The sequence below is a fragment of the Colias philodice genome, chromosome 13, assembly GCF_061535455.1.
Source record: "Colias philodice isolate Cphi_HAF_F1 chromosome 13, ilColPhil1 Martin Lab GWU primary, whole genome shotgun sequence".
Lineage (NCBI taxonomy): Eukaryota > Metazoa > Arthropoda > Insecta > Lepidoptera > Pieridae > Colias > Colias philodice.
In genome coordinates, this window is record NC_143098.1 from 1,571,569 (window position 1) to 1,596,297 (window position 24,729).

At 32.7% G+C, this 24,729-nt stretch overlaps 2 protein-coding genes across 2 annotated transcripts in view; both read right to left on the bottom strand.

The window, feature by feature from the left end:
- The window catches only part of Pkc53E (Protein C kinase 53E), a 162,915-nt gene that overhangs the window by 16,411 nt on the left and 121,775 nt on the right, over nt 1–24,729 (bottom strand). Inside the window, exons 2-3 of the mRNA XM_089702146.1 lie at nt 3,275–3,306; nt 2,860–2,942 (exon numbers count right to left, since the gene is read on the bottom strand). Coding sequence (XP_089558272.1) covers nt 2,860–2,942; nt 3,275–3,306 — 115 coding nt within the window. The remainder of the gene's footprint in view (nt 1–2,859; nt 2,943–3,274; nt 3,307–24,729) is intronic.
- LOC149483194 (uncharacterized) lies at nt 8–2,000 on the bottom strand. Its single transcript, XM_089702170.1, has 3 exons — nt 1,789–2,000; nt 1,297–1,461; nt 8–1,212 (listed from the first exon to the last, which is right to left on the bottom strand). Exons 1-3 carry the CDS (start codon nt 1,890–1,892, stop codon nt 120–122), a joined length of 1,362 nt encoding a protein of 453 aa, XP_089558296.1. The 5' UTR covers nt 1,893–2,000; the 3' UTR covers nt 8–119.

The window sequence follows — 24,729 nt, forward strand, 5'->3', positions numbered from 1 at the left end:
TCAGGCTCCACATAATTATTGAAAAAATAATCTAATTTTAGTAACATGTCTTTTAGGAATACCTCATCTTTTTCAATATAAATTACTTTCATGTCTTTAAAAGTATATATAATAAAATTTCAGAATTTTCTGCCACTGCAATACATTTGTCCTTGTACTTGAAAATAATATGGACAGGTTTTTTTTAATAACAGTTCTCCATTTTGAGTCTGAATGTATGGTACAGTTTCAGGACTAATAAGCCTGTTTCTGCTTACATATGGGCATTTTATTTCCAAAACAGTATCTTCGCCAAGTAAGGCATCTGGTGAGGCACTTAGGTAGGGCCTATCTTTTGATATAAACATGCCACACTGCACAGGAACCAGCCCATATGTTTCTGAATATTTCTTCAGTGCATTTGGTTCATTTATTAGACCATGCGCTGTGGCTCGGGATGAAAATTTTTTTTGTTTGAGTAACTGTTTTGCAAATGATTCTAAAGATTGTGCTCTTAGATTACAAACAGTATGAAAAACACTGGCTGTTATCCTACAACTACGATATTCATACCAAAGACAGTTAGAATTTTGAATTCTTGTTTCGTTTTCTATTTCTCTTATTTGATCTGCAGTAATTTCTAATAAATTGAGGCTTTTCAAAAGCATCACATCTGAAGTATCTTTTAAATAATCATGATCTTGTATAACCGCAATGGGGTTAGCAGGTCCATACAGTTGTTTCATTGGCATGTTAGAGTTCAAATTCAGAACAAGGTTTCGAATTCTGTTATTATAGGCTATTTTATCTATAGAATTCATAGGATATGCCTCAAAAATAACATTTTTGCTGTATCTTCGTTTCACAAGATTTTGAGCCTTAACTGGAGTTCCTGTAAATATTCTTTTTGGTCTGTGGAACGTTTGGAGTTGCTGCGTTTGTGACTCTGTTATTAATATTATTTTATCTTTGCGCATATGCAGTATAGCAAATAATACCACACCAACATGTTTGCAGTGTGCTTCAGTACCTGCTCCGGCAGGACATTCACAATGACATTCCTCAATACCACCCTGGTCATCTATCTTGATGTCAACTTGATAAGAAAGTTTTTTCATTGTCTTCTGGACAAATCCTTTTATATAGAAGTATCCACCGACAAATGCAGATCTTATCAATAAGAGGAATCTGGCTTCATATAATTTCTCTGACGCATCGGTTTTTTTGTTGAATCTGCAAAATTACAGAAAACTTTAGTATTCTTGTAAAATAGCAACAATCATCACAATAAATTAAAACCATTAATTATAGATTTACCTTTCAAAATAATATCTAATAAATTGTCTTTCAATTGGTGGTAACAAAGAGTTACTATTTATGTCATGGTACATCTCCAGTGGTGGAAGTACAATAGAGGGTTCCATTGCATTTGGAGAGAGTTGTGGTGTATTAAAGTTAAAGTTTTTGTCATACAGCTCCAACCTGGAAAAAAAAACTATTAAACATCACTCTATAGCCCTGACAGTTAAAAAAGCCATAAGCCATAGCCTTAGTATGTATAAATATAATCCTGAATTACTTTAGCCTCAATAATTCTAACTTAAATACTTAAGATTAGTTACACAACTGTATTCTCTGCCACCATAGAAAAATGAGGAAAAACATAATAAATTTACAAAGTATTGAATAATAAGTTACTCAGTTATGATATTAATTGTTCAAACATTGTAAGAGAATTGATTTCAAAGGTCAAAGTTGGCCTAGACATATGCAAAAACAAACATACAGAATTTTCTGTAGGAGTCCTACCTTTCCACTAAATCAGCTTTTCTTCCTTTTACAGAGGCCCCTCTTATCTTTAACTCAGCTTTGAGTTCAAGCACGCTCCAAGTAGCATACAGTTTCGCATCCATGTTGTCGAATAATCGACAGTAGTCTCCCCAGAATGTGTTTTTTTTGCTTTGTTTACACGCTTCAAGATTGTCAAACTGACGCCATTAAGAACAACCGTACGCAGCGCCATCTGAGATTAGTTTTATCTTGCCATCCCCATTGCCCGTATTTGACAGTTTACGTGACATTTTAATATTATCGTGTAATACTTTATTGGACGGATAAGTTTTATCCAAGCATTGAAAAAATCTTAGATGGATGCGTTTATGTTTATTAAACCTTTCGCACGAAAAATTATGAACCGATTTGTCTTTGATATTAACGGGAAATTTTGAATACAATGATTATGAATTGAAATATATAGGCCATTTTAATTCAACTTTCAAGCGAACAAAGCCAGAAGCTTAATCTTGTCACACATCAACCCTAAAGTACCTACCTTCAATTAATTTAATTTTCCGTACGAAAATTGTCGTCTTATGAATATCATATTATTCTCTAGCTTCGCGAAATATACGAAACAATTTATATGAAAATCACAATAACAGAATGCGCCATATTTTCCCAGGTATGAATACAAAAGCGCATTAGACATCGTTCCAGAATGTTCCTCTATTGAATAACAATTTGAATTTTATTCGTCGAGCGTGGAAGCCATTTTGTTAGAATTTCAAAGGTCTGTGGAAGTCTTTATAGAGGAAAATATCCTCTTATAATAGAAATAGGAATTAAACCGTTTCAGACGATGAATATAATAAGTTTTTCTCCAGTAAGTAAAATATTACGGGATCTACTTCTCACAAATAATCAGATAATACTAACATAAGTGAAGTCCCATGTCCCCTAGTGGGGTAAGGGGCAGATGCATTATACATCTGTTTCACTGATCGATTTTCTTTAGGGACAAGTATTTACTTTTTCCTTATACCCTTTTAACTCTATACTATAAATTTATTAAATTATATGTAATTTGAAGTGATTACTTACGTCGGAATCTGCCCCTTTGTCTGCCCCGGGACACGTGAACGTGACATATTCGTGGCATCGCTTGTGCACCACGAAACTGCATACTGTAAGAAGAATTAGTTCGTTAGGTAAATGCAAAGGTATTAAAAATATTGGTATTGTAAATACAATGTAAACTGTAAGGAGAATCAGCTGGTTAATCATAGGAAACTCAGCAAGCTCAGCAGTTTTTTTATATCTTATATTATCTACGATAACGCCAATTCGGTTCCTTGTTATTATGTTATACCTATTTGTCATGTATTTAGATTTAAAATTTGGTAAAAATTAATAGGATGCAATAGTTTTAGTCTGACAGCTGTCATTTCTTAATTTGCTGTTAAAAATGTTTGTGTGTAAAAATTAAAATACAAAAAAAATATATATTAAAGCTTACCTTGGCACTGGAAGCCTTGTTTACCGAATCCCCTGAAACAAACAAAAAACATTATCAGCTTATTTCAATAACAAATTCCTTAAAGATAAAATATATTTATTCAGTATTAGTAAGGAGTTTTACACCCAGCTGTGAGCTGGTGTCAGGAAGATGATTTGTACCTATGTATTGATAAATATTGTTTTTTATTTTTTGGTAAATGTCGCGATCCACATTTTTGATAAATTCTATTACCTTAGCTTTTGTATTTTAAGTATTATTAATTAATACAATTATAAGAATAACCCAAAAGACGTGAACAAGTTTTAATGACCTAAAGAAACTCTAATCCGCAGAAAGGTACTCTCAAGTAAGCATAATTTTTCTGCATCCTAAACGTAGACCAAACACATTTCCATATTTCTTAAAGAAACCCTAACGTATATGTAATGGAAAAACGATATTGCAAAATAAATTGAGAATCGATTGAATCTATTCCTGACGCAAATTGAATATGCGTTGCAGTCATTTGAAACGACAACTCTGCAAAATACATCTCGTACAAAATGAATTTACCGCAAGACATTTATAATAAGATGCAGGAAAAATCCTAGTTACCACTACCACGTGTTCTCGATTTTAAATATATGGGCCCACTACACAATGGGCAACGTTGGCCCAACAAATGCTCGTCGATGTTTGCCATTACGGTGATTATGAATAAACATAATATAAACAAACAGTGGAATTGATTTAAATTTTATTGTAATAAAACTGTTGCTGCTAATGTTGTAGTTGCGCTCAATAGTATCAGTATCGCTCGAGTATCAATTCTTGTCATAATTACAATCATTTAATGCCAAACGAGTGTGCTACAAGATCGAGTTCCACAGGAGATTCATTCGAGTTTCCGTCGTAGTGGTTACGATTGGCATAGAACCAAATCCCTAGTAGATGGAATGTAATTTATAACGCACTTCAATTCCTCGTTACCTGCTCTACCGCGTCTCATGATACTTTGAATACATCAAATTGGCGTATATTTATGGTCTGCATTTTCATTTGACAATTTGGCTGGTGATACAAACGAAATACGTACATTTTATGTATAAGGATGTGTTGCTAAATCCAATAGTACATTCTGTTCATATATTTGTGAAAAACGAATGATATTAAAAGAAATTTAAGACTATGCTGCCCCGCGGTTTTACCCGAATTGCTCCGTTCCTATTGGTCTTAGCGTGATTATATAGCCTTCCTCGATAAATGTACTCTCAAACTGTGAAATAATATTTGTTAACAGTTCCAGCTTCGTTTATAATTCTATTCCCAAAGTAAAAATATAACACCTGCCTGAACTAAACTTCCGTTAAAATTTGTCAATCTGTTTCAGAGGTTAGCCGGATACCAGATAAGAGATACCTATAGATACTAAAACCGTAAAATAATAAGATATGATATTCTTTTAATAGATACGTTACATAATGGATTAAAATTTTGTCAAATGTATCCAACTAATACTACTTTAATCTTATAATTTATCTTTAATCTTGTATTTTTTAAATAAAAATATTGAAAACCGCATAACTCATTGTTAGATCTGATTAACCGAATTCCATTATATTCCCCGAATTAGAATCCAAAATTAAATATCGCTAAACCTTTACAAAGTAACGTAGCAACAATTTATGATGAAAATCTCAAGAGACGCAAATATAAGACTTCCCCGGGGACAGAACGAGAAATTAATATCAAAAGGAATATGAATCAAGCCGCCTTGAGTTACGTTTATTTTATAAAAAATTGCTACAAATACGTACTTCTTAAAGGGAATTATTTAATACCCTCATACTTCGGGGATTCAATTATTATGGAAATATATCCGTTCGCAGCTTATTTACGCAGCTATAAAATAACTGAAATTCTTTTAAATCCATACTAATATTATAAATGCGAAAGTAACTCTGTCTGTCTGTCTGTCTGTTACTCAATCACGCCTAAACTACTGAACCAATTTGCATGAAATTTGGTATGGAGATATTTTGATACCCGAGAAAGGACATAGGCTACCTTTTATTGCGAAATATGTACCACGGGCGAAGCCGGGGCGGACCTCTAGTTTAAATATATTTAGTTCTTAACACGATAGAGAATATATGTAATAAAAATTAGCTAAAATCGTTTTACCAAGTGAAAACAATTTCTGTTTGAATACCTACATAATTTTTAAAGATGCCGTTTCTTACAAATATTCTGGTTAATATCTATTCTTACAAATATTCTGATATATACTGGTTAACATCTATATTAGTATTAAGAACACACATTGAATTCTATAAACAAAACGCGGATTTAATTAAGAATTAGATTCAATTAAGCATGAGAATACACTTATAGAAAATCTGCTTAGGGCCGATTTTTCAATGCTTGGACTTATCCGTCCAATAAAGTATTACACGATAATTTTCAAATGTCACGTAAATTGTCAAATACGGGCAATTAGATTACGTTTTTAAAATGGTAGTTTTATACATTATTCGAAGAACAAGTTTTACACAAGCATTTCGGAATCAAATCGGCCCTTAGTGTATCTTAATTCTATTTATTGAATTAAAATTGAATCAGCATTATAGAATACCTACATACGTCATCTCATACTAGTAACATCGGTATGAGACGATAAATGTGTGTTTATATTCTAAACAAAAATAGACACATGAATAACCGATATCAATAAAAGAGATAGAAATAAACCCTTCATTTGAACATAAATATCTTTAACATAAATCTATACCTACTAAGATTATAAAGCTGAAGATTTTGTTTGTTTGTTTGAACGCGCTAAACTCAAGAATTACTGGTCCGGTTTGAAAAATTCTTTCAGTGTTGGATAGCCCATTTATCGAGGAAGGCTATTTTATAATTACGCTAAGACAAACAGAAGTGGAACCACGCGGGTGAAACCGCGGAGCGCAGCTAGTTTAGTATAAAACTGAAAAAAAACAGCATTATTCATCTCTATATTCATTTGTACCGAAACCACAATAGCGTTAACAAAAGGTATTGTTTCAATGGTAATACAAGAGCAGCAGTTTTACAAAATAAATATTTTTTTACAGTACCGCTGTATTGATAAACGGGAGCGAGTGACGCCGCGGGCAAAATCAATATAGACACAGTGATATATTGAAAATCTCATTGTTATATCACACTAGCTTACCGCCCGCGGCTTCGCCCGCTTTGTCTAATCTATACAAATATTATAAAGAGGAAAGGTTTGATTTTTTGTTTGTTTGTTTGTATGAATTGAATAGGCTCCGAAACTACTTGGCAGATTTGAAAAATTCTTTCACTGTTGGAAAGCTACATCATTTCTGAGTGACATAGGCTAGGTTTTATCCCGGAAATCCCACGGGAACGGGAACTATGCGGGTTTTTTTTTGAAAACGCGGGCGAAGCCGCAGGCGGAATGCTAGTACCTAATAAATTATATACTAAAACCTTCCTCTTGAATCACTATCTATTAAAAAAAACCACATCAAAATCCGTTGCGTAGTTTTAAAGATTTAAGCATACAAAGGGACATAGGGACAGAGAAAGCGACTTTGTTTTATACTATGCAGTGATTTGCTGTTTGCTTTCGCGTATTGTGGTCATGAAGCGGCCATTTTGTTTTGCAAATTTGTATGAGTTCTATGAGCCTCACATATTCATTACAGGATAAAAGTCCTGTTTGCTTGCGATATAAATCGAGTGTGTTTTGGACTGAACTTTCAATATAATTATGAACGACTAGCTTTCCGCCCGCGGTTTCGCCCGCGTTTTCAAAGATAAACCCGCATAGTTCCCGTTCCCGTGGGATTTCCGGGATAAAACCTATCCTATGTGTTAATCCAAGTTACCCTCTATATGTGTGCTAAAATTCATTGTAATCGGTTCAGTAGTTTTTGCGTGAAAGAGTAACAAACATCCATACAAACTTTCACATTTATAATATTAATAGGATTATCTGTTAATTATTGAAAATAGATAATGTGTTTTCTATGGAAATATGTCTCTTGGATAAAGGGGTAAAAGTGTTAGCATAGAAGATTTTCTAATCTTTCACATATAATTACAGAAGGTCCTTATAAAGTAAGTCCTTGCCTTTTTCACAATTCCAATAAAACAATGTAGTGTGTATTCCACATCCACACGTAGTTAAAAATAAGAGCAGCGCATAAAAGCATTAGGTAGCAGTTAGTGCCCATCTTTTAGAGAATCCATTCGCTCCTAACTATCTTTATTTTGTTTTGTACTTTGATTTTTATCAAAACAATGTATCTGTTCCCTACAACAACTCTATATTTTCGTTTTTATTAACGTTATTTCCTCTGATTGTTGGGTTGCCTGGTAGATATCGCTACCTAGCGATAAGGCCGCCCTTTGCTGTTTCTGTAGTATTGTCTTTGTTATATGTATTTATGTATTTTCAATGCAATAAAGTATAATAAATAAAAAAATAAATAAACAACTTCAAGATCATAACACTGCATCAAAAATTAGATTCAACAACAAATAAATTTTCAAAATAGCCTATTAATCATATCCACCGGGAGCCACAAAAACGGGAACAATCCGCTAGCTACACATCAACGTCGGATGTCCCATAAAATTACCACGCATTGTTCAGTTCAGGTTATATTAATAAAATGCCAAGTATAATAATATTAGTCGACATTATTAACACCGGCGCGTTTGGCTCGTCTCCAATTGTTTCAGTATTCCGATAATTTCTCGGGAGTATTAAAATTTCAATCCGATGCTGCGATCGCGATATAATCGTTGATACAAAGTGACGATAAATTTTATTTATTCATTATATATTGATGATAATGTTTATAGTTTAGAATACTCTAGTGTTAAAGGTAATTGATTGGGATAACAATTTCTAATTTATAAATAAAATAAGCTAAATAAACCACACCTATTGCTGAGTCATAAACGATAAATTACCTTGCCACAATAAATACATTTTCTAATTTAATTCTAATATTACAAAAGTTGTTAAGGCAAAACGTTAAACGTAGCTTTATATATCAAATATCTGCAGATTAATATTTAATACCAGCCCCCCTAGTCAAGTGGCTTTCTGTTAGCGTAGCGTTCAATAGAATAGACTACGAATGTATGAGATTGACGTAACCTGTAGATACGTTTATCTACAGCCTATGAGATTGACGTAACCTGTAGATACGTTTATCTCATACATTCGTAGTCTATTCTATTGAACGCTACGCTAACAGAAAGCCACTTGACTAGGGGGGCAGTAGAGAAGAGTCGCGTATTCAAGACGAGCGCACAAAAAATATTTCAATTTATTTGCACTTTAATGAGATCTAAATGATAAATGAAAATTGATAATTCAGTGTATTTGCACATTTCCTACCATACGCCATCTGACGAACCATCAGCTCGATTGCCATGTAGAGCGGTCATAAAATAAAAAAAGTTTTTTTTTTTTCAATTTAATAGAATTAATTAGCCAGCATTTATTAATGCTTTAACCCTGTATAGGATTAAGGAAAGCTGTATCCCAGCATTCGAATCAAATTGAGCTGATTATAAGCTGTTTCCAATTGATTCTGAATCAAACAATCCTTAACCACTGTATCTAAAACACCACTTACACGCAAATATGCTCACGATTCTAATAGCACTATCATGTAAGGTACTTCTCATTGCAATTTGATCCTTAATTCTCAACGATAAAGTATACAATTGATTACAGTTCTAACTCGCAGACATCTTCAGACATGTAAGGGACTAGTAATTGCAAATTAATCCGTAACTATAGACGATAAAGTACACAATTGAATGCAGTTATAACTCGCAGACGTCTTGGCAGAGGCCACGCGATAAATCCCCATTTGTTTCAGATATCTCATTAACTATACGTGTAAATTATTTTCGTATGACATCATTTTTAAGGTGTTTTCATTGTGACTTTAATCTAGCGTGGAATGTGACTAATTTATTGCATTGTTAGAATTGCTCTTTGAAGATTGTATCAACGCGAAATATATGTTTCCGGCCAAGTCCTGAATTTAATTTTTAAGTCAATATGTGAAGTGTTTTGTTTGTTTACTATTTTGTTATCAGTATAGGTAGGAATGAGGTTCAGGTAAGATAGGGTTTCACGTGGGAGTCTTCAAACTTACTACCCTAATTCCGTATCCAAATCTAAACTCATCTTTCCAATACTAAATAACCATTACCATAAAGATATGAAATCGCTATTAAAGCAAGTTTTGCACAAAGAAACTGTTCAGTTATAGAGCGATATTAAAAGCCAAAAGATTTCCTTTATTGAGCCTTTGGTAAGAACATTGCGTTCTGGAATATGCTTTGTGTAATAGCCGATTTACCCTTTGAATTTTCGTAGGAGAGAAAGATTTTTCTTCGATAGATATGATTTTACCATATTTTCTATATCTATGTCTATTTCTGCGTCAGATAGACAGTTATTTCTTTGCGCTCTGTTATGTCCGTACTCTGTACGCTAACATGCTCACCCTACATTCCCTTTCGCTTGTTCAGCATTTCTCTACATTCCTGGCCATTTCCATATCATCCAAGTTCAGTTTCTCTCCATATTCCAATTCCGACGGACGGCTGTCTTATAAAATATACTAATTCGTTTTTTTAAAAAGCCTTCTTCAGAGAGTCTCATAACAGCTCAATCTATATCTACCTATCTCCATTCTTCCTGCCAGCGGAAGGGACCTTTGTACTAAGTAAAGAATTTTTTTAAGTACAGTACAGATAGTAAAAAGCTAATTCATAGAGAAATTTCATAAATATTAGCAATATTGGAATTCTATGCAAAAACAGAATCGCTCTAATACAATATTAAACTTTGTTACGACGGTTTTACTGCTAGTGATAAAGTTTTTTCTATTGAATTTCGTACCGTACTAGGATCAACTGGTGGTTTATATTGAGTTTAAATGTATTATTAGTATTTTAAGGTGTTATAATTTACAATATAATATTACAGCATGTTTAGCTGTTATTAAACAGCATGCAAATTATTTTATTACATAGTACTAGTATTTACTTAATAATCAAAGTGTCGAACTAGTTCATATTCAATCAGCCCTATTTACCGAAAAGAGTAACAAACATCCTATCTCAAACATTCACATATATTTCCTAAGACGTACTAAAACTCCACCACCTTCAAGAAACCGACAAATTTTTCATTACACCGCATACATTATTCCTTTTTAAATGCTTTTTAAATTGTTTTCAATCCTTCACACTGTCTGTCTGTCACAATACAGTAAAACGCGTCGTGAATAGCGCCCGGTTGTGCCGCTTTGAAACAAACTTTACGAATGAGATAGACGTGGCCACAATACTGATATTCGTACTAACACTGAACGTGGATGAATATCGTGGGAGCTTGTGGCTGATGAATAGACAGGCATTTGTTTTACACTTAAATAGAAAATGTTCAAGTCATTTAAGTTATTATAGTAACTGTGACCTCTCTATTCTAATTATATTCAAAGGTATAGATAGAACTCCAAGAATATCGATGCAAACTTATCCATTCTAAAATTAATAAAAAAAAATATTCACACCGTCCCCGTACCAAAATAATCAAGAACAATCCACTAAAATATCAAGAAATCTCAGTATTCAATTTTACCAAAACACCTAGAAAAATTTCCTCATCACTTACATTTTTCCTCATATCTACATTACCAAGATCTTTATCCGACTCAATTACTATAAATTCCACTACTAGAAAAACTCGAAGCAATTGTTTCCATACAATACCAATCAATGAGCAATGAGGTCCAGTAAATCGCAGGGCGCCGGGGGGTCCGCAATCAGCAAGGCTCTTATCGTCAACTGGATTTCAACCATAATGTAGGAGCTGAGTACGCTTTTAGTTTAAAAGATTTGTTTCTGAAATGGTATTATTGTTTTAGTGGTAAGTTGAATAAGTAATAGAGGTAATATTTAGAATAATCATGATTAGATCTATAAAATATTAAGCGACACGCTGATGCATAAATGTCGTAGAGTAATATTGTAACTATATTTAAAAGATAGTTAATTTAGATTTCATTAGCTGTTTAATTATCAAACTCGTAAATTCCTTCTAACCGAATGAGCGGCAACGTCCTACCAAAACCGTTAAGTATTTCTTACTAAACATACTTTTTATTATTCTCGAGTATTAAGAAAAACAAAACATACAACGCGTCAATTAAAATTTCATTAGAGCAGCTTATTCATACAATTAATGTAGCCATTCAAAGAAAAACAACTCGTATACATTTCTAATTTGTATGAATGAAACGCGTAATTATACGCTTCAAGCCAAGTACCCTCCACCTGTCTCAGCATTCTTTGCGAACTTATCACAATTCATTACTCGCCTTATTACCAGCCTGGATCGTTGGCAAGAAAAGTGCTCGTCTCAAATATTTCATTAAACCCTCCACCGCCTCTTACGCCTCCGAGGATCGTTCAGTGAATTCTCTACACGATTGTACTGTACTTCAACGGTGTTGGAGTACAGTCGTGTAGAGAATGGAGTCGAGGATATTTTAACGAATGACTGTGGGAAACGTTCGCTAAGCATTACGACTAAAGGTCCGGCTGCACTAGGCGTAAGTAGCGAAGTGACGCGACGCAATACAGATTGATATTCTTTCTATGAAATTGTAGGTAAATATGTATATGAATGAATTATGAAATATCAATTATAATAATGTGAATGAATAACAAATGAATTGATCTAAATAAAATAAAACTAAGAAAGATGTGACATGTAAAATTTATATCTAATCTATAAAATGTATTTATTTGCATGCTGTTGAATGACGGCTAAACTGTAATAATGTATCTTAACACCTATGTATACCATGTTTACTTGCAAATAAACGATTTATTTATTTATTTAGGCAAAATTGTAGGTCGCTCCATGTCACGTCACGTAGTGCGGTCGGACCTTTAGCGCCAAATACTGCCAAGATATTGGGAAGGTCACGTCGATTCTTGACACGTTCAAATTTCTTTTGTACGTTTCGTTTTCCGAAGACGGATGCTTTGTACCGATGTGGTATCGATAGATCGTTGAAGGAATGACAAATTTGTGCCGCTCGTGTATTCAATTAAGGAAATAAATGTATACAGCTGGTCACCAGATTGATAACAAATTTAAAAGTCTCTGTGGAATAAGGGGAAATTTCTCAAGTACAATTATTAGATTAATTTTGCTTTACGAACAAATAGAAATAAATTACAATCTGGCCCTGATCGATTTTTTCTCACCTTTCCCTGGAGATCAGATCCGGAACACCTTCGTTGTAATATTCACACCCACACATACATAAGAGAATGTATAATAAGTTTTATGATGTTCCCATACGCACTTTTATGAGCACATAAGTAATTACAACAGTGTAGACACAAGAACTAGTACCTAGTTTATTCAGTTAGTTTCAGTTTACATGCAGTAGAAGCTTATTGTCTGTGCCCATCCGAGCGTCTATTCTCCATACGTTAAGACCCAACTTGAACGTAACGAGTCTTACTAAGCTGGAATAAAGGATAAACTTTGAGTCTTATAAAAAATTACACTCAGATATATAGTAGTAGGGAGTATAAGTTTGATCGTCTGTTAGAAAACGCTATTTATCACATATTATAAGTTTGAGACAAATAAATCTTTCAAAACGATCAATCAATCAGTAAACTAACTTACCTTGCCTTACTCCATGTCGTAACGGTATTGCCATGACGCGACCTTGAAATTTTACTCCCAACGCGCCTAAAGAAGTTACACTTCAAAAAGTGTTCATTAGAATTCCACAAAACTCGTGTCTAATATTATATTCAGAAAACAAACTCGTTATTTTCCAACAAACAATATTCATGCAAATGTCTGCCAAAACTAAATTATAATAACGAAAATTAGTCAACGCTGTGACAATGGAAGGCTTTAATTGAGACTCGCTTATCTTTAACGACATCCAAAGACGCTTGCTGTAATTTTGTGAGAGCAAACACAATACAAGCTATTTAACCAAAGCAATTATAAGGCTATTGAAGGATTCCCTCAATCCTGTAATCTTGGAGAAGTAACTTTTCAGTAAAGATTATGTAGTAATTTAAATGAGATGGGTATTATTCATCTATGTTCATAATTAGTTGGGTGGGATTAATTCCTATAGAATATTAAGCATGTATACATTCCACATACTATGCTTTTAACTTTCCTTATAACTCTATCTCAAAAATTTATTCAATTAGACTGAAGCACTCTTGATCGTCATAACATAGTTTTACCAATAACGGATTCGGATAGGTGTTTCTACGAAAAAAAAAACAAGCAGAAACTCCGTAGTTACTCTATTAAAATAAACCTCGTCTTTTTGGAGTCGTTAAATCTATAACAAAGCTTGCACACCCTATAACCTGTGATTCACAATAAATAATTTTGAATTTGAAAAAAGGCACATACATATTTACACCATCAACACAAACAAAGCCACCGCTCACTACTAGTCCATTTCAAACCAGAGATATAACCATTTTCCCGTCACTCACTAAATGGGTTACCCGTACACAATACGATCGCATCGCATGGGCCGACAGTTCCCGGGGAGGCCATTCAAAAATGCCCTCATTTCCATTTAGATACCTTGTCAATAACAGGAGGATACTTCGTTGGGGAACTTTCCAAACTCCCCTGTCCTTAATGGGGTGATTGATGTAATACTATTATGTAATGATCTATATTTTGAAATAGTTGTAACTTGGAGACATGGTTTAATAGCATTGGTCATAAGAACTGGATTATGTTCATATATGCCTATGATCATATGGGTAATTTAATGCGAACATTGGAAAATCAGGACGAAGAAATTCAATTATAGGACTGACTATTATCAGCACTTTTCCTTGTTTTATTAGTGCAACAATCAATAGATGTGGTTAATAAATAAATAGATGTAAGAGAAGAGAACTCAGAAATAAAAAAAGACTTTCAAATTATACTATCCGGAGAAACCTACACTAGGTCACACTATCGCTCTTTAAACCTATGCATATCTTCCATTCCCTTTGAAACAAAACTAAATAGAGCGTCCACTCGTTTCAATAGGATACAACGAGAGGACAGCACGTGCGACATTTTATCTGGAAGCAGAATACATTAAATAAATGCACTCAACATCAGGGTACTCGCCAGTATGATACAAAGACAAACAATAAACAAAGAAGCTTTATCTAGGGTTGTCAATTGTTATTTTTAATTCCAGGAACTCGACTTATCTAGGACAATCAATTCACATTGTTAAATAGGGACTATTTTGCATTTGTGTGACAAATATGGCAACTTTTACGCGTTTGAGATGAGTTCAATAGATTATTTAATTTCCTATGTGTGTACTATATTAGTAGCGAATACAAATGTATGCAAAGTTGAAACTCAGTAGCAATAGGTATTTTTATTTCTATAAAATCTTAAATTTCAACTACCAAATAAAAATGTACCTATTATATTTTTCATTCAAGTGCTAAGGATCAACGACTACTATTTAACTGTCTTCATTTTAATAGTAAATTCTTCAAATTGAATCAATCGCAATTTACACTAACATTTTTCCTACACTTTCTCCATTAAAATAAAAACCGGCCAAGTGCGAGTCGGGCTCGCGCACAAAGGGTTCCGTAGCAGCAAATATAATAAATTACAGTTAAATCAACCTATCTCAAAAACTATAAGAGATACTTTGATCAAACCAAAAATCGTTGAAAGAGTTAATTAGCATGCATCACCTCTATTTTTTTTAGAATTTTATACCCCGTAGTTATAAAAATAGAGGGGGGGGGACATACTTTTTACGACTTTGAGAGCTGATATCTCAAAAACCGTTCACTTTAAGAAAAATGTTTTTTAGAAAACTTTATATCATTTTAAAAGACCTTTCCATTGATACCCCACACGGGTATGTACATCGAAAAAAAAAATTTCATCCCTCAGTTACATGTATGGGGGGCCCCACCCCCAATTCTTTTTTTTACTATTTAGTGTCATATTTTTGTAGCGGTTCATACAACACATATTCCCATCAAATTTCATCACTGTAGTACTTATAGTTTCCGAGTAAATCGGCTGTGACAGACGGACAGACGGACAGACGGACAGACGGACATGACGAAACTATAAGGGTTCCGTTTTTGCCATTTTGGCTACGGAACCCTAAAAATCGCCAACCCTAACTCGGGAAATATCTCTGAATCGTGTTCCACCCAGGATTAACATTTATACACCGCTCGGTGACAGCGACTGATTCCATTTACACGTGTTCCTCGTAGCTTGCTGCATTTGTTCCCGGGTGCGTCGTAAAACTTTCAACTCGACTGTACATGTATAACGTATGAACGTACATTGTCGCTGCTTGTCTTGGATGTACATTGAGCGGTGAATATTGCTCAATCTTTAGTTAAGCGTTATTTATTCGGTTCAACTTTGTGTACAATTTATGTTATCGTTTATGCAATGTTGAAATGTTTTTGTTTATTGGTTTTGTATTCAGCATATTTATTTTTTTTGTCAATTTTTACTGACTTGTTTGATCGTGGATTTATTTATGGATTTGGAAACTGACAAGCCTCTCCCTCTCACAGCCTCAAGCCCCGAACATCTTCATGTTCATTTTGTCTGTGAAATTTAATTTCTTCAATTGAAGCAACTGTTTATAAATTTTGAATATAAGAGCAGGTAGGGAGGTCTAAACCTCAATAACTATCATCTTATTTGGCCAGTTGTCTATCTGTACTACATAACTCGATATTATTCTTAAGAAAACTGAAGAACAACACGATTTGACCGCTTCAAAAATTCCTTCCCATAATTACTAGAACAGAATTAATCGCCCGCTATTAGTTGGACTTTTTCACTCAATATCGGAACTTTCTCGAAGGACCAAGTTTTTCCGCCGAAATCACTCTTTGAACTTTGATTTGAATGTCAAAGTTTAATAAATTATTGGAGGAATCTGTGTATAGCAGATTTTACGAGTTGGTATATAAAGAGTCTATTGAACTATTCCTTTATAGTTTTAAAGTAGAATATTAAAAAGAAACAGTATAAGTCTTGCCGCCACCTGCGTTCAAATTGATTGTCTTTGAGATTTTCTTTTGTAGTGTAGTTCTTTTGTAGTAATATTATAAAACCAGAGATGTATCTATTTGTTTGAAGGTATTTTAAATTTGCATACGTTTTAAATGACTGTTAAACCAATATTTATTGTTGTATTTATTTATTTACGTATTGTTAAAAGAGATTCATACCATATAAACGATCCTGCATTTTTTACTATCATCATAAATATAAAATGTTACCTATTCACACTCTAAAAATTGAGTTCATATCGTCCAGAGATTCCAAACAATATTTAGTAGTTCTCTATAGTCATTGTAAATTTTTACAAAACCGATACTAAATATCATATGCATAGCAATTCCCGATATATCTACCCACATTTACAGATCAAACATTTACCAATTTATCCATTCCAGTCGCTACCATTTATTGGCTATTTAACTATTCACTGTACAAATGAAAATTGAGCGGTCTTACGAGACGTTAATAATTAATCGCATTTCAATCTGAAACGGGATAAATTATTTACAGACTAGATTTCCGCCCGCGGCTTCGCCCGCGTTTTCAAATGAAAACCCGCATAGTTCCCGTTCCCGTGGGATTTCCGGGATAAAACCTATCCTATGTGTTAATCCAAGTTACCCTCTATATGTGTGCTAAATTTCATTGTAATCGGTTCAGTAGTTTTTACGTGAAAGAGTAACAAACATCCATACATCCATACATCCATACATCCATACATCCATACAAACTTTCGCCTTTATAATAGTATTAAGATTCTCGCTTCATTCTTTAGATTCTGTTCCTCGAGTTTCATTAGAGAGATAAAGAAAATTCTACGAAAAAATCCGTCAAATGTAGTCTCATTATATTGCTGCTATTTTCTCATTTATTTGTTACAAAAAAAAAAACATAATTTGAAGCTTCTATAGCCAGCGAGTAATAACAAAAAAAAAATGTATAAAATATATACATATATTATATATTTTTCTTATAAACATATTTTCCGTATATTTTTGCAGTGTAAAAATATTTCATATTGACAAAGGTTATTTAAAATCTTCTCCATCATGACATCAATTAAAGAGCTTCGTAGCACTACGCTACGAAAAAACTAGACAATGCATAAAGTCCATTCTTTCACCTTTTTAATCTATCTTCTTCTTCTTATATATAAAAATGAATCGCAAAATGTGTTGGTAAGCGCATAACTCGAGAACGGCTGAACCGATTTCGATAATTCTTTTTTTATTATATTCCTTGAAGTACGAGGATGGTTCTTATGTAGAGAAAACGTAATTATGTACCACGGGCGAAGCCGGGGCGGACCGCTAGTTTACAAATAAACCCAATCAAAATCATAAACTAACACATACACCCACATATTCAACCATCTATATAAAAAAACCTACAAGTACCTCCCACAAATCTTTCACTTGACATATATTAATATCCAAAGCATTCAAAAGAGGGCTGCGGAGGTCAGGGTCGCGCTTCTATCTGCCGCCTCGGGAGAGGATTATATGCTTTTTGGTAGCTGATAATATATAGTAGCTTGAAAGGAGGTGTTAGATTTTGTGTTAATTTGATATTTAGTTTATGGCATTCAAATGCCAATAAATATCAATCCGTACTAATATTATAAATGCGAAAGTAACTCTGTCTGTCTGTCTGTTACTCAATCACGCCTAAACTACTGAACCAATTTGCATGAAATTTGGTATGGAGATATTCTGATAACCGAGAAAGGACATAGGCTACCTTTTATTGCGAAATATGTACCACGGGCGAAGCCGGGGCGGACCTCTAGTATTCTATAAAAATTTCTCAAGTAGCTTGATAGATTCTATGTTAGATTTTGATATTTTATAGCATTCAAATTCTTTCTATTCTTTAAAAATTTCTATGATTGTGCGTTAGTTTGTGTTCACACTTTGTAGTGTGTGAAAAGTGTATCAAATTTTTAAGTATCTAGTAATATAATTTGGTCGTTTAATAGTATTTTGGCTATTAATTTAGTACTGTTTTTATTCGCGAGTTTGTGCATGCATATTTTTGTACTAGGTATTATATTTATTAGTATCTGTGCATTATACAATAAAGTATTTTTTATTATTTTATTACATCAAAAAATTAATAGCTGTTTGCGTGGTTATGATAATAGGAGGATATCTTTCACTTTACACCTCATATCGTAAATGTGTAAGAAACCGCCTGTAATAAATTGTTACACATGAACTCCTTATGATATTTATATGATTTTTTTTCCATTGTAAAACGAATTCTTAAACATTCTGAATTAAATCTTAAAGAGAAACATAAGCTACACTTTTAGTTATAAAGCTTAATAATAAAGAGGCCAAAAGCCAAGTGGATCCTCTCAAGTGGAGGTCACAAAAGATCAACTTCAAGCTTTGTATAGAAGTATATAAAGTGTCATCTCGATTGAACGCTACAGGTTTCATATACGCTATGAATATAGATTACCTATAAGAGAAGAGCGACATTTTATTAAAAAAAAAAGAAAACCTCAAGGATTTATATTTTTGGTTTTATGGCATTCAAATGCTTTATAAATATTAATTTATAAAGAATAGAAAAAATTCGTCCCGCCTCGTGATCGAATAATATAAATTTATAAATTTATAAATCTCAAGGATGGCCCGGATTTTTTTTTTTTTCAAGGTGATCAAATATTAATTATTATTAGGAACTTTTCATAAAGAAATTATACAGGGTGTCCCACTATTGGTATACTAAGCGCGAAGAGACTTGTAGTTTTGCATACACTGATCACGTAAAAAATACTTAAACAACAAAATTACGTCAAAAATTTTTTGCTAAATTTTTCCTGAAAATCCATGTTTTCTTCTCTAGCTTCGCGCAGCCGGCATATACCGCTTCTCTTATGTGAGCATTTTGTCTATGAAAACATAATATTAAACGATAGCTCATGTACTGGTGACAAAGTTGGGCGGGTTGCTTGTTATGGGTGTACACCTATGTGTACACCCATAACAAGCAACCAAAAAGTTTTAAGAATTCATCTACTTGAAAAAAAAATGCGTCTGGAATTTTTTAAGTATTTTTTACGTACTTAGCGTATGCAAATCTATAACCTCCTTTGGGCTTAGTATACCAACAGTGGGACACCCTGTATAAAGAACAGTTAAGGTTTTTTTAATCTGAAAAGAAGAAAAGGATTGATATCAAATCAAATACAAATCTGTACACCTATACCTTATACAAAAACAACGAAATTATCTCATCAATTTAAAGTTACACCATTCATTCGGAAAAACTTGACCATCACATGTGACATTCAATTAATTATCTGTACAGCATTTAATTAATCTACCAATTAATGAATACGACAATTAATTAATGACCAAAATGTGTATGACAATAGCAAACTGACACACATCTCAGTTATTTAAAAGCCGACCCACATCGCTGGGTCGATTTGCGCGCGCAACAGGTGAGGCTAGCGTAGGGCTGCGAGCTGATAGTTATTTATATATTTATTCTTTGTGTTTGGCGGGGTGGTGACCCTGATTTAATAAATCTCAGAAAAGTGTGTATATTTGTATTTTTTGAGATTTGAAATATAGGTAAAAAAATATAGGTATGTCATAGAGATTAACATGTAGAATCAAACAAAATTGTTGAAAAATACATCACATTTTTTTTTAAATATATGTATATATTTTTATATATAAAAAAACGAGTTCACATTTGTATCCGTAACACAATATAATGCATTCAAATTGTGAATAATGTTAACTTATAAGATTACCGCATCCATCCACATAATTCGTTTCTTATTTCTTGTGTACAAACTTACCTATCGCATAATAAACTAGGAAACGCTACGTATAATTTGTACTTAATTAACATTATTGCTACAAAATTCAAATTCACATTTTATTTATTTTTCACAAATTTTTACAAAGTTTCACAAAAAATGTAAATCCCTGGTTAACCCACTAGGAAAACCCTTGCGGGGTCAACCAGTGACCACCGTCGGCTTTGCATATTTTTAACAATATAATCAGTCACTTGAAATATCTTTTCAGTGGCAGCCCTAGCGAATCCGGTCGAGCCTCATGTCTAATTGATACGATCCTAATGTACGAAATGGGTCAGTGCATTGATGGACCGCCATTTTCATCTGCAGCGCTTGCAAAGCTTTATAACTAATCAAAACCTAGATTCAGGTTTGTCGGCGGATGAAAAATGTTTTCTGTTTGTTCTGTTTATTTTTATATTTTAAACAAGGTATAATTGTTGTATAACATTTTTATATTTTGTTAATTGAATAGATAAGATAAATGTTTTAAAAACAATTATTGTTTATCGAACAGAAAAGTTAAGCGGTAACAATTGTAGTAACCAAAAATGGTTGACTATTCCTAATTTATCTATATTAAAAGTTCTTAATCTTAATTATTTGTAAACTGTTGTTTTTGAGATGATCAGTAGAAAATAGGTTAAATATTCATCATCATGATATATTATGTAATAAAGTCCTCCTTTATATGTGTTTTCCTTGTTCAAATTAATGGTAGTCTGGAAGAGATCGCTGCCTAGCGATAAGGCCGCCATTTGTTCATACTTACATCGGTTTTTTTGTTTTTTTTTTTGTATTTTAGGTAAATCTTGTGTGTGTGCAATAAAGTATTATCTATCTATCATGATCAGCCCATATTATGTTCCCACTACACGGCCTTACTGTGTGGGTTTAATATTTAGAAAGAAAGAAAGAAGAAAGAAAAGAAAAAAGGTTTAATATTTAATGTAACTTATCATATTCCCTTTGTATTATTGTTATTCTATCTATTTTATTAAACAGAACTATACAGTTAGAATACAAAACAACACCAATTCTAATTTCCCAGAAAGACGAAACTCAAACGTAATTTCCATGGAAACTCTAGCTGAAACCGCTGGGAAAATGGAAAAAGGCATCACTTGTTTAACACAATTAGCTTCAGGCAGCGGGCAGCTATTGAGTTTTATTATTCAGCTTATTCTTACGAAACTGCATTTCACTGTTGTTTTAAGTGAATAAAAACATTTGTCCCTAGTTCTAAGTGGATAAAGCAAAAATGTTTGAAGCTTTTTAAACATGATAATACTCATATAGTCACCATAAGATAATTATTATGTAAAAAGCAATGCGAGATAAAATATAAATTTTAATTCGCGCTTTAAATTTTGTTTAAAATATCGCATATCGTAAAATTATGAACGTAATTGACCACTATTAAAATGAAACAAGAACTTTTAATATTATCGTTAACAGAGTAATTTCATTTTGTTTGTGTATTTCAATGTATTTTAGTACCCGTATTGCGGAATAATCCAGCTAATTAAAATAATTATCATTTTAAATACATATAAAACATCATTTTATGAATTCAGCTTTAAAATGAAGTAGATTCACAAAATAATTCGGGCAACATTTAACAATCTTCACAATGTTTTTTTTTTTTTTTTCAAAATAACACAAATTTAAAACTGTAGTGAGATCTTTGAAAATCGCAATGCTGCAACTTTTAAGGTAGACTGCGATCCCGCAGAACTTAAAAAATTTCTTCCTTGTCTCCTAATTCAAATTCCTTTGTTACTGGACTTATGGCCTTGTATTAAAATAGAAATCAAAATATTCTTCTAGTTACAGAAGAATATCTTCTTATTTTAGTATTCCTTATTCTAAACAGGTATCAGTATGAGCTATAAATCTCTGTCTTTTGACAAACGTAACATAATTTCCCTTTCATAATAGAGCCAAATGAGGAACATGAAACTTTATAGCCGTATTTCCTTGTTAAACTGAGTTTAAGCTTATACTCGTATCAAATATAATATATCTACTAATATTATAAATGCGAAAGTAGTATGTCCGTCTGGCCGTCTATTTTTGTTCTTTAATAGAAAATAATTTGAAGTAGGTACTTGAATTTTGGACATTTTAAATAGGTACTCTTTCTTAAACTAACTTTATTGTCTTAGTTGGCTTTTAGTAGACTATAAAGTAAATGAGGCACCGATTCAATTAATTGCCGGGTTGAGGCGATAAGTGCTGGTTATTTATTCGAGCTTCGGCAAAATGTACCTATACCAAATCCTAGTTACTTTAATAATATTTTAAACAAATTATGCATATATTTGGAACAATGGTAACATTTTTTTTCACATAATATGATTAATTTAACCTAGGTATCTGATATTATCAAACCGATTAAAGTATAATTAAATTTTCCGATTATAAACTTCATTTTTGTGTATCGTTTACTGTTATTATACTATGGTGTAATCCTTGTTCTTTTAATCCAAAATCAGTTGAGCAAAAAAGGAAAGCTGCAAAAGTAGATTCATCTTCCCACGTAGTATTAGAAAGAAAACTTTCAAGCTAAGAATAACAAAAACACTCACAACAACTAACAACTACATACTACAATATTAAAAATATGTTAAAATGTTTACCAACTGTGTTTTTTCACACTAAAATACTACACTACTTTTAATACATAGAGGTATAGATTAAAACTTCAAGGGCTGATGGCAGAAAGAAAGCTCGTGTAAAAATAAGAATGGCATAACATATTAATGAGTCGCATCCAATTATAAATTTAATATTATTAATAGATATATCAGCTCGCAATCGATTTATCCTACACATAAACTTACGAAAACCGCAATTCAAATACAATCAAATAATAAGTACCCACAGAACCATCAAAAGTTCCATCAAACGATATGAATAGCGCACAGGCCCGTTTCCAGTTAATGCCGCACTCGAGGCGCCCTCTCAGAGGCTCGATCGAATTCCGCGCACGCCAGCCTACAACGCTCGCAGTAATTACATTACTATTACATAGCCTGAATTTCGTTTACACACGTGTTATGCAAATTGGAGTTTAAAGAGAATTTCGGGTGTATGGGATAATTGTTAAGGCATTAGACGACAAATAGAATTTAGCGTGTGAGGAATTTTATGCGAATATTGCCTTTTGCAAAGAGGATTATTACTTATCTAAAGACACATAATATATTCTGTTCAGGTAATCTACGTTAAAGTACAAGAAAATTACACATAATTTATGTAAATATCTAAGTAGTCAAAAAGTTTTAAGGCTTTATCAAGATCGTGAAACTTGGAAAATAAATTAGTATCAATACTCATGTGAATCATATTTAATCCATTAGCTATCATATTTGATCTATTAAAAACACGTAATTACTAAAAGACTTCATTTCAAAAAATCTATTATCTAAATTTTAAGCTTCAGTATGAGTTAATATCGATAAACCGCCAGGGACTCTTTATGGTTCACCAATCCACTTATAAAACTTTTTAATCTACTTTACTTCTTTCTACGAAGTAATAATTTTCCAATATTTCCTATTAACTTTCCACTCATAATTCGAGGTACTATGTCATAGAATATCAGCTGCAGTGTTAGCTGTTGTTTATTGTACTGTTGAATTTAAAACAAATACAGTGAAACCTGGTTAAGTGAGACATCAAGGGACCTGCAATGTCGTTTCACTTATAGAGGTATTCCACTTACCCAGTGTCTCAGATATACAGGTATAAATAAATATCTGTCTCATTTACAGAGGGTTCCATTAATAGAGGTGAGAATACAGGTTATTTCAGTTATACAGGTGCGATCATTAAATAAAATATATGGTAGGGTAAAATAAGAATGAGAAAACAAACAATGTTATCTCAGTTACAGAGGTTTATGCATATAAAATCGAAAGAACGAATCCCAGATATAGAGGTTTACCTCGTCCCACTAACAGAGGTACCTCAGCATGAGTTCCAGTTATGGAGGTTTCTCACTTATCCAGGTCCCACTTAACCAAGTTTCACTGTACTATAGCATTTAAGTCGTACGTAAGCTCAATAATAATTGAAGAGATAAAAGAAAAAGCAATTTAATATATGTAAGGATAATTTGTTCTCTTATTTCAAGGAAATCATAAACTCTTAATAAAAATGTGAATTGTTAAAAATTTTAAAATATTATTAGTACATTTAGTGGAAGCTCGAATAAATAACCAGCACTTATCGCCTCAACCCGACAATTAATTGAATTCGGTGCCTCATTAACTCTATTATAGTCTATTAAGTGCTGGTTAAGACGTTTTAGAATATTATATTAATTTCACTTTAAATTCAACTCACAAACCGCGCAGCAAAATGTAGGTAAATTAATAATTTTTTGAATCATTGACATCAAGAATGTTAAAATATATTTTTTATTTCTACAAAATCAAACTAGTGTGT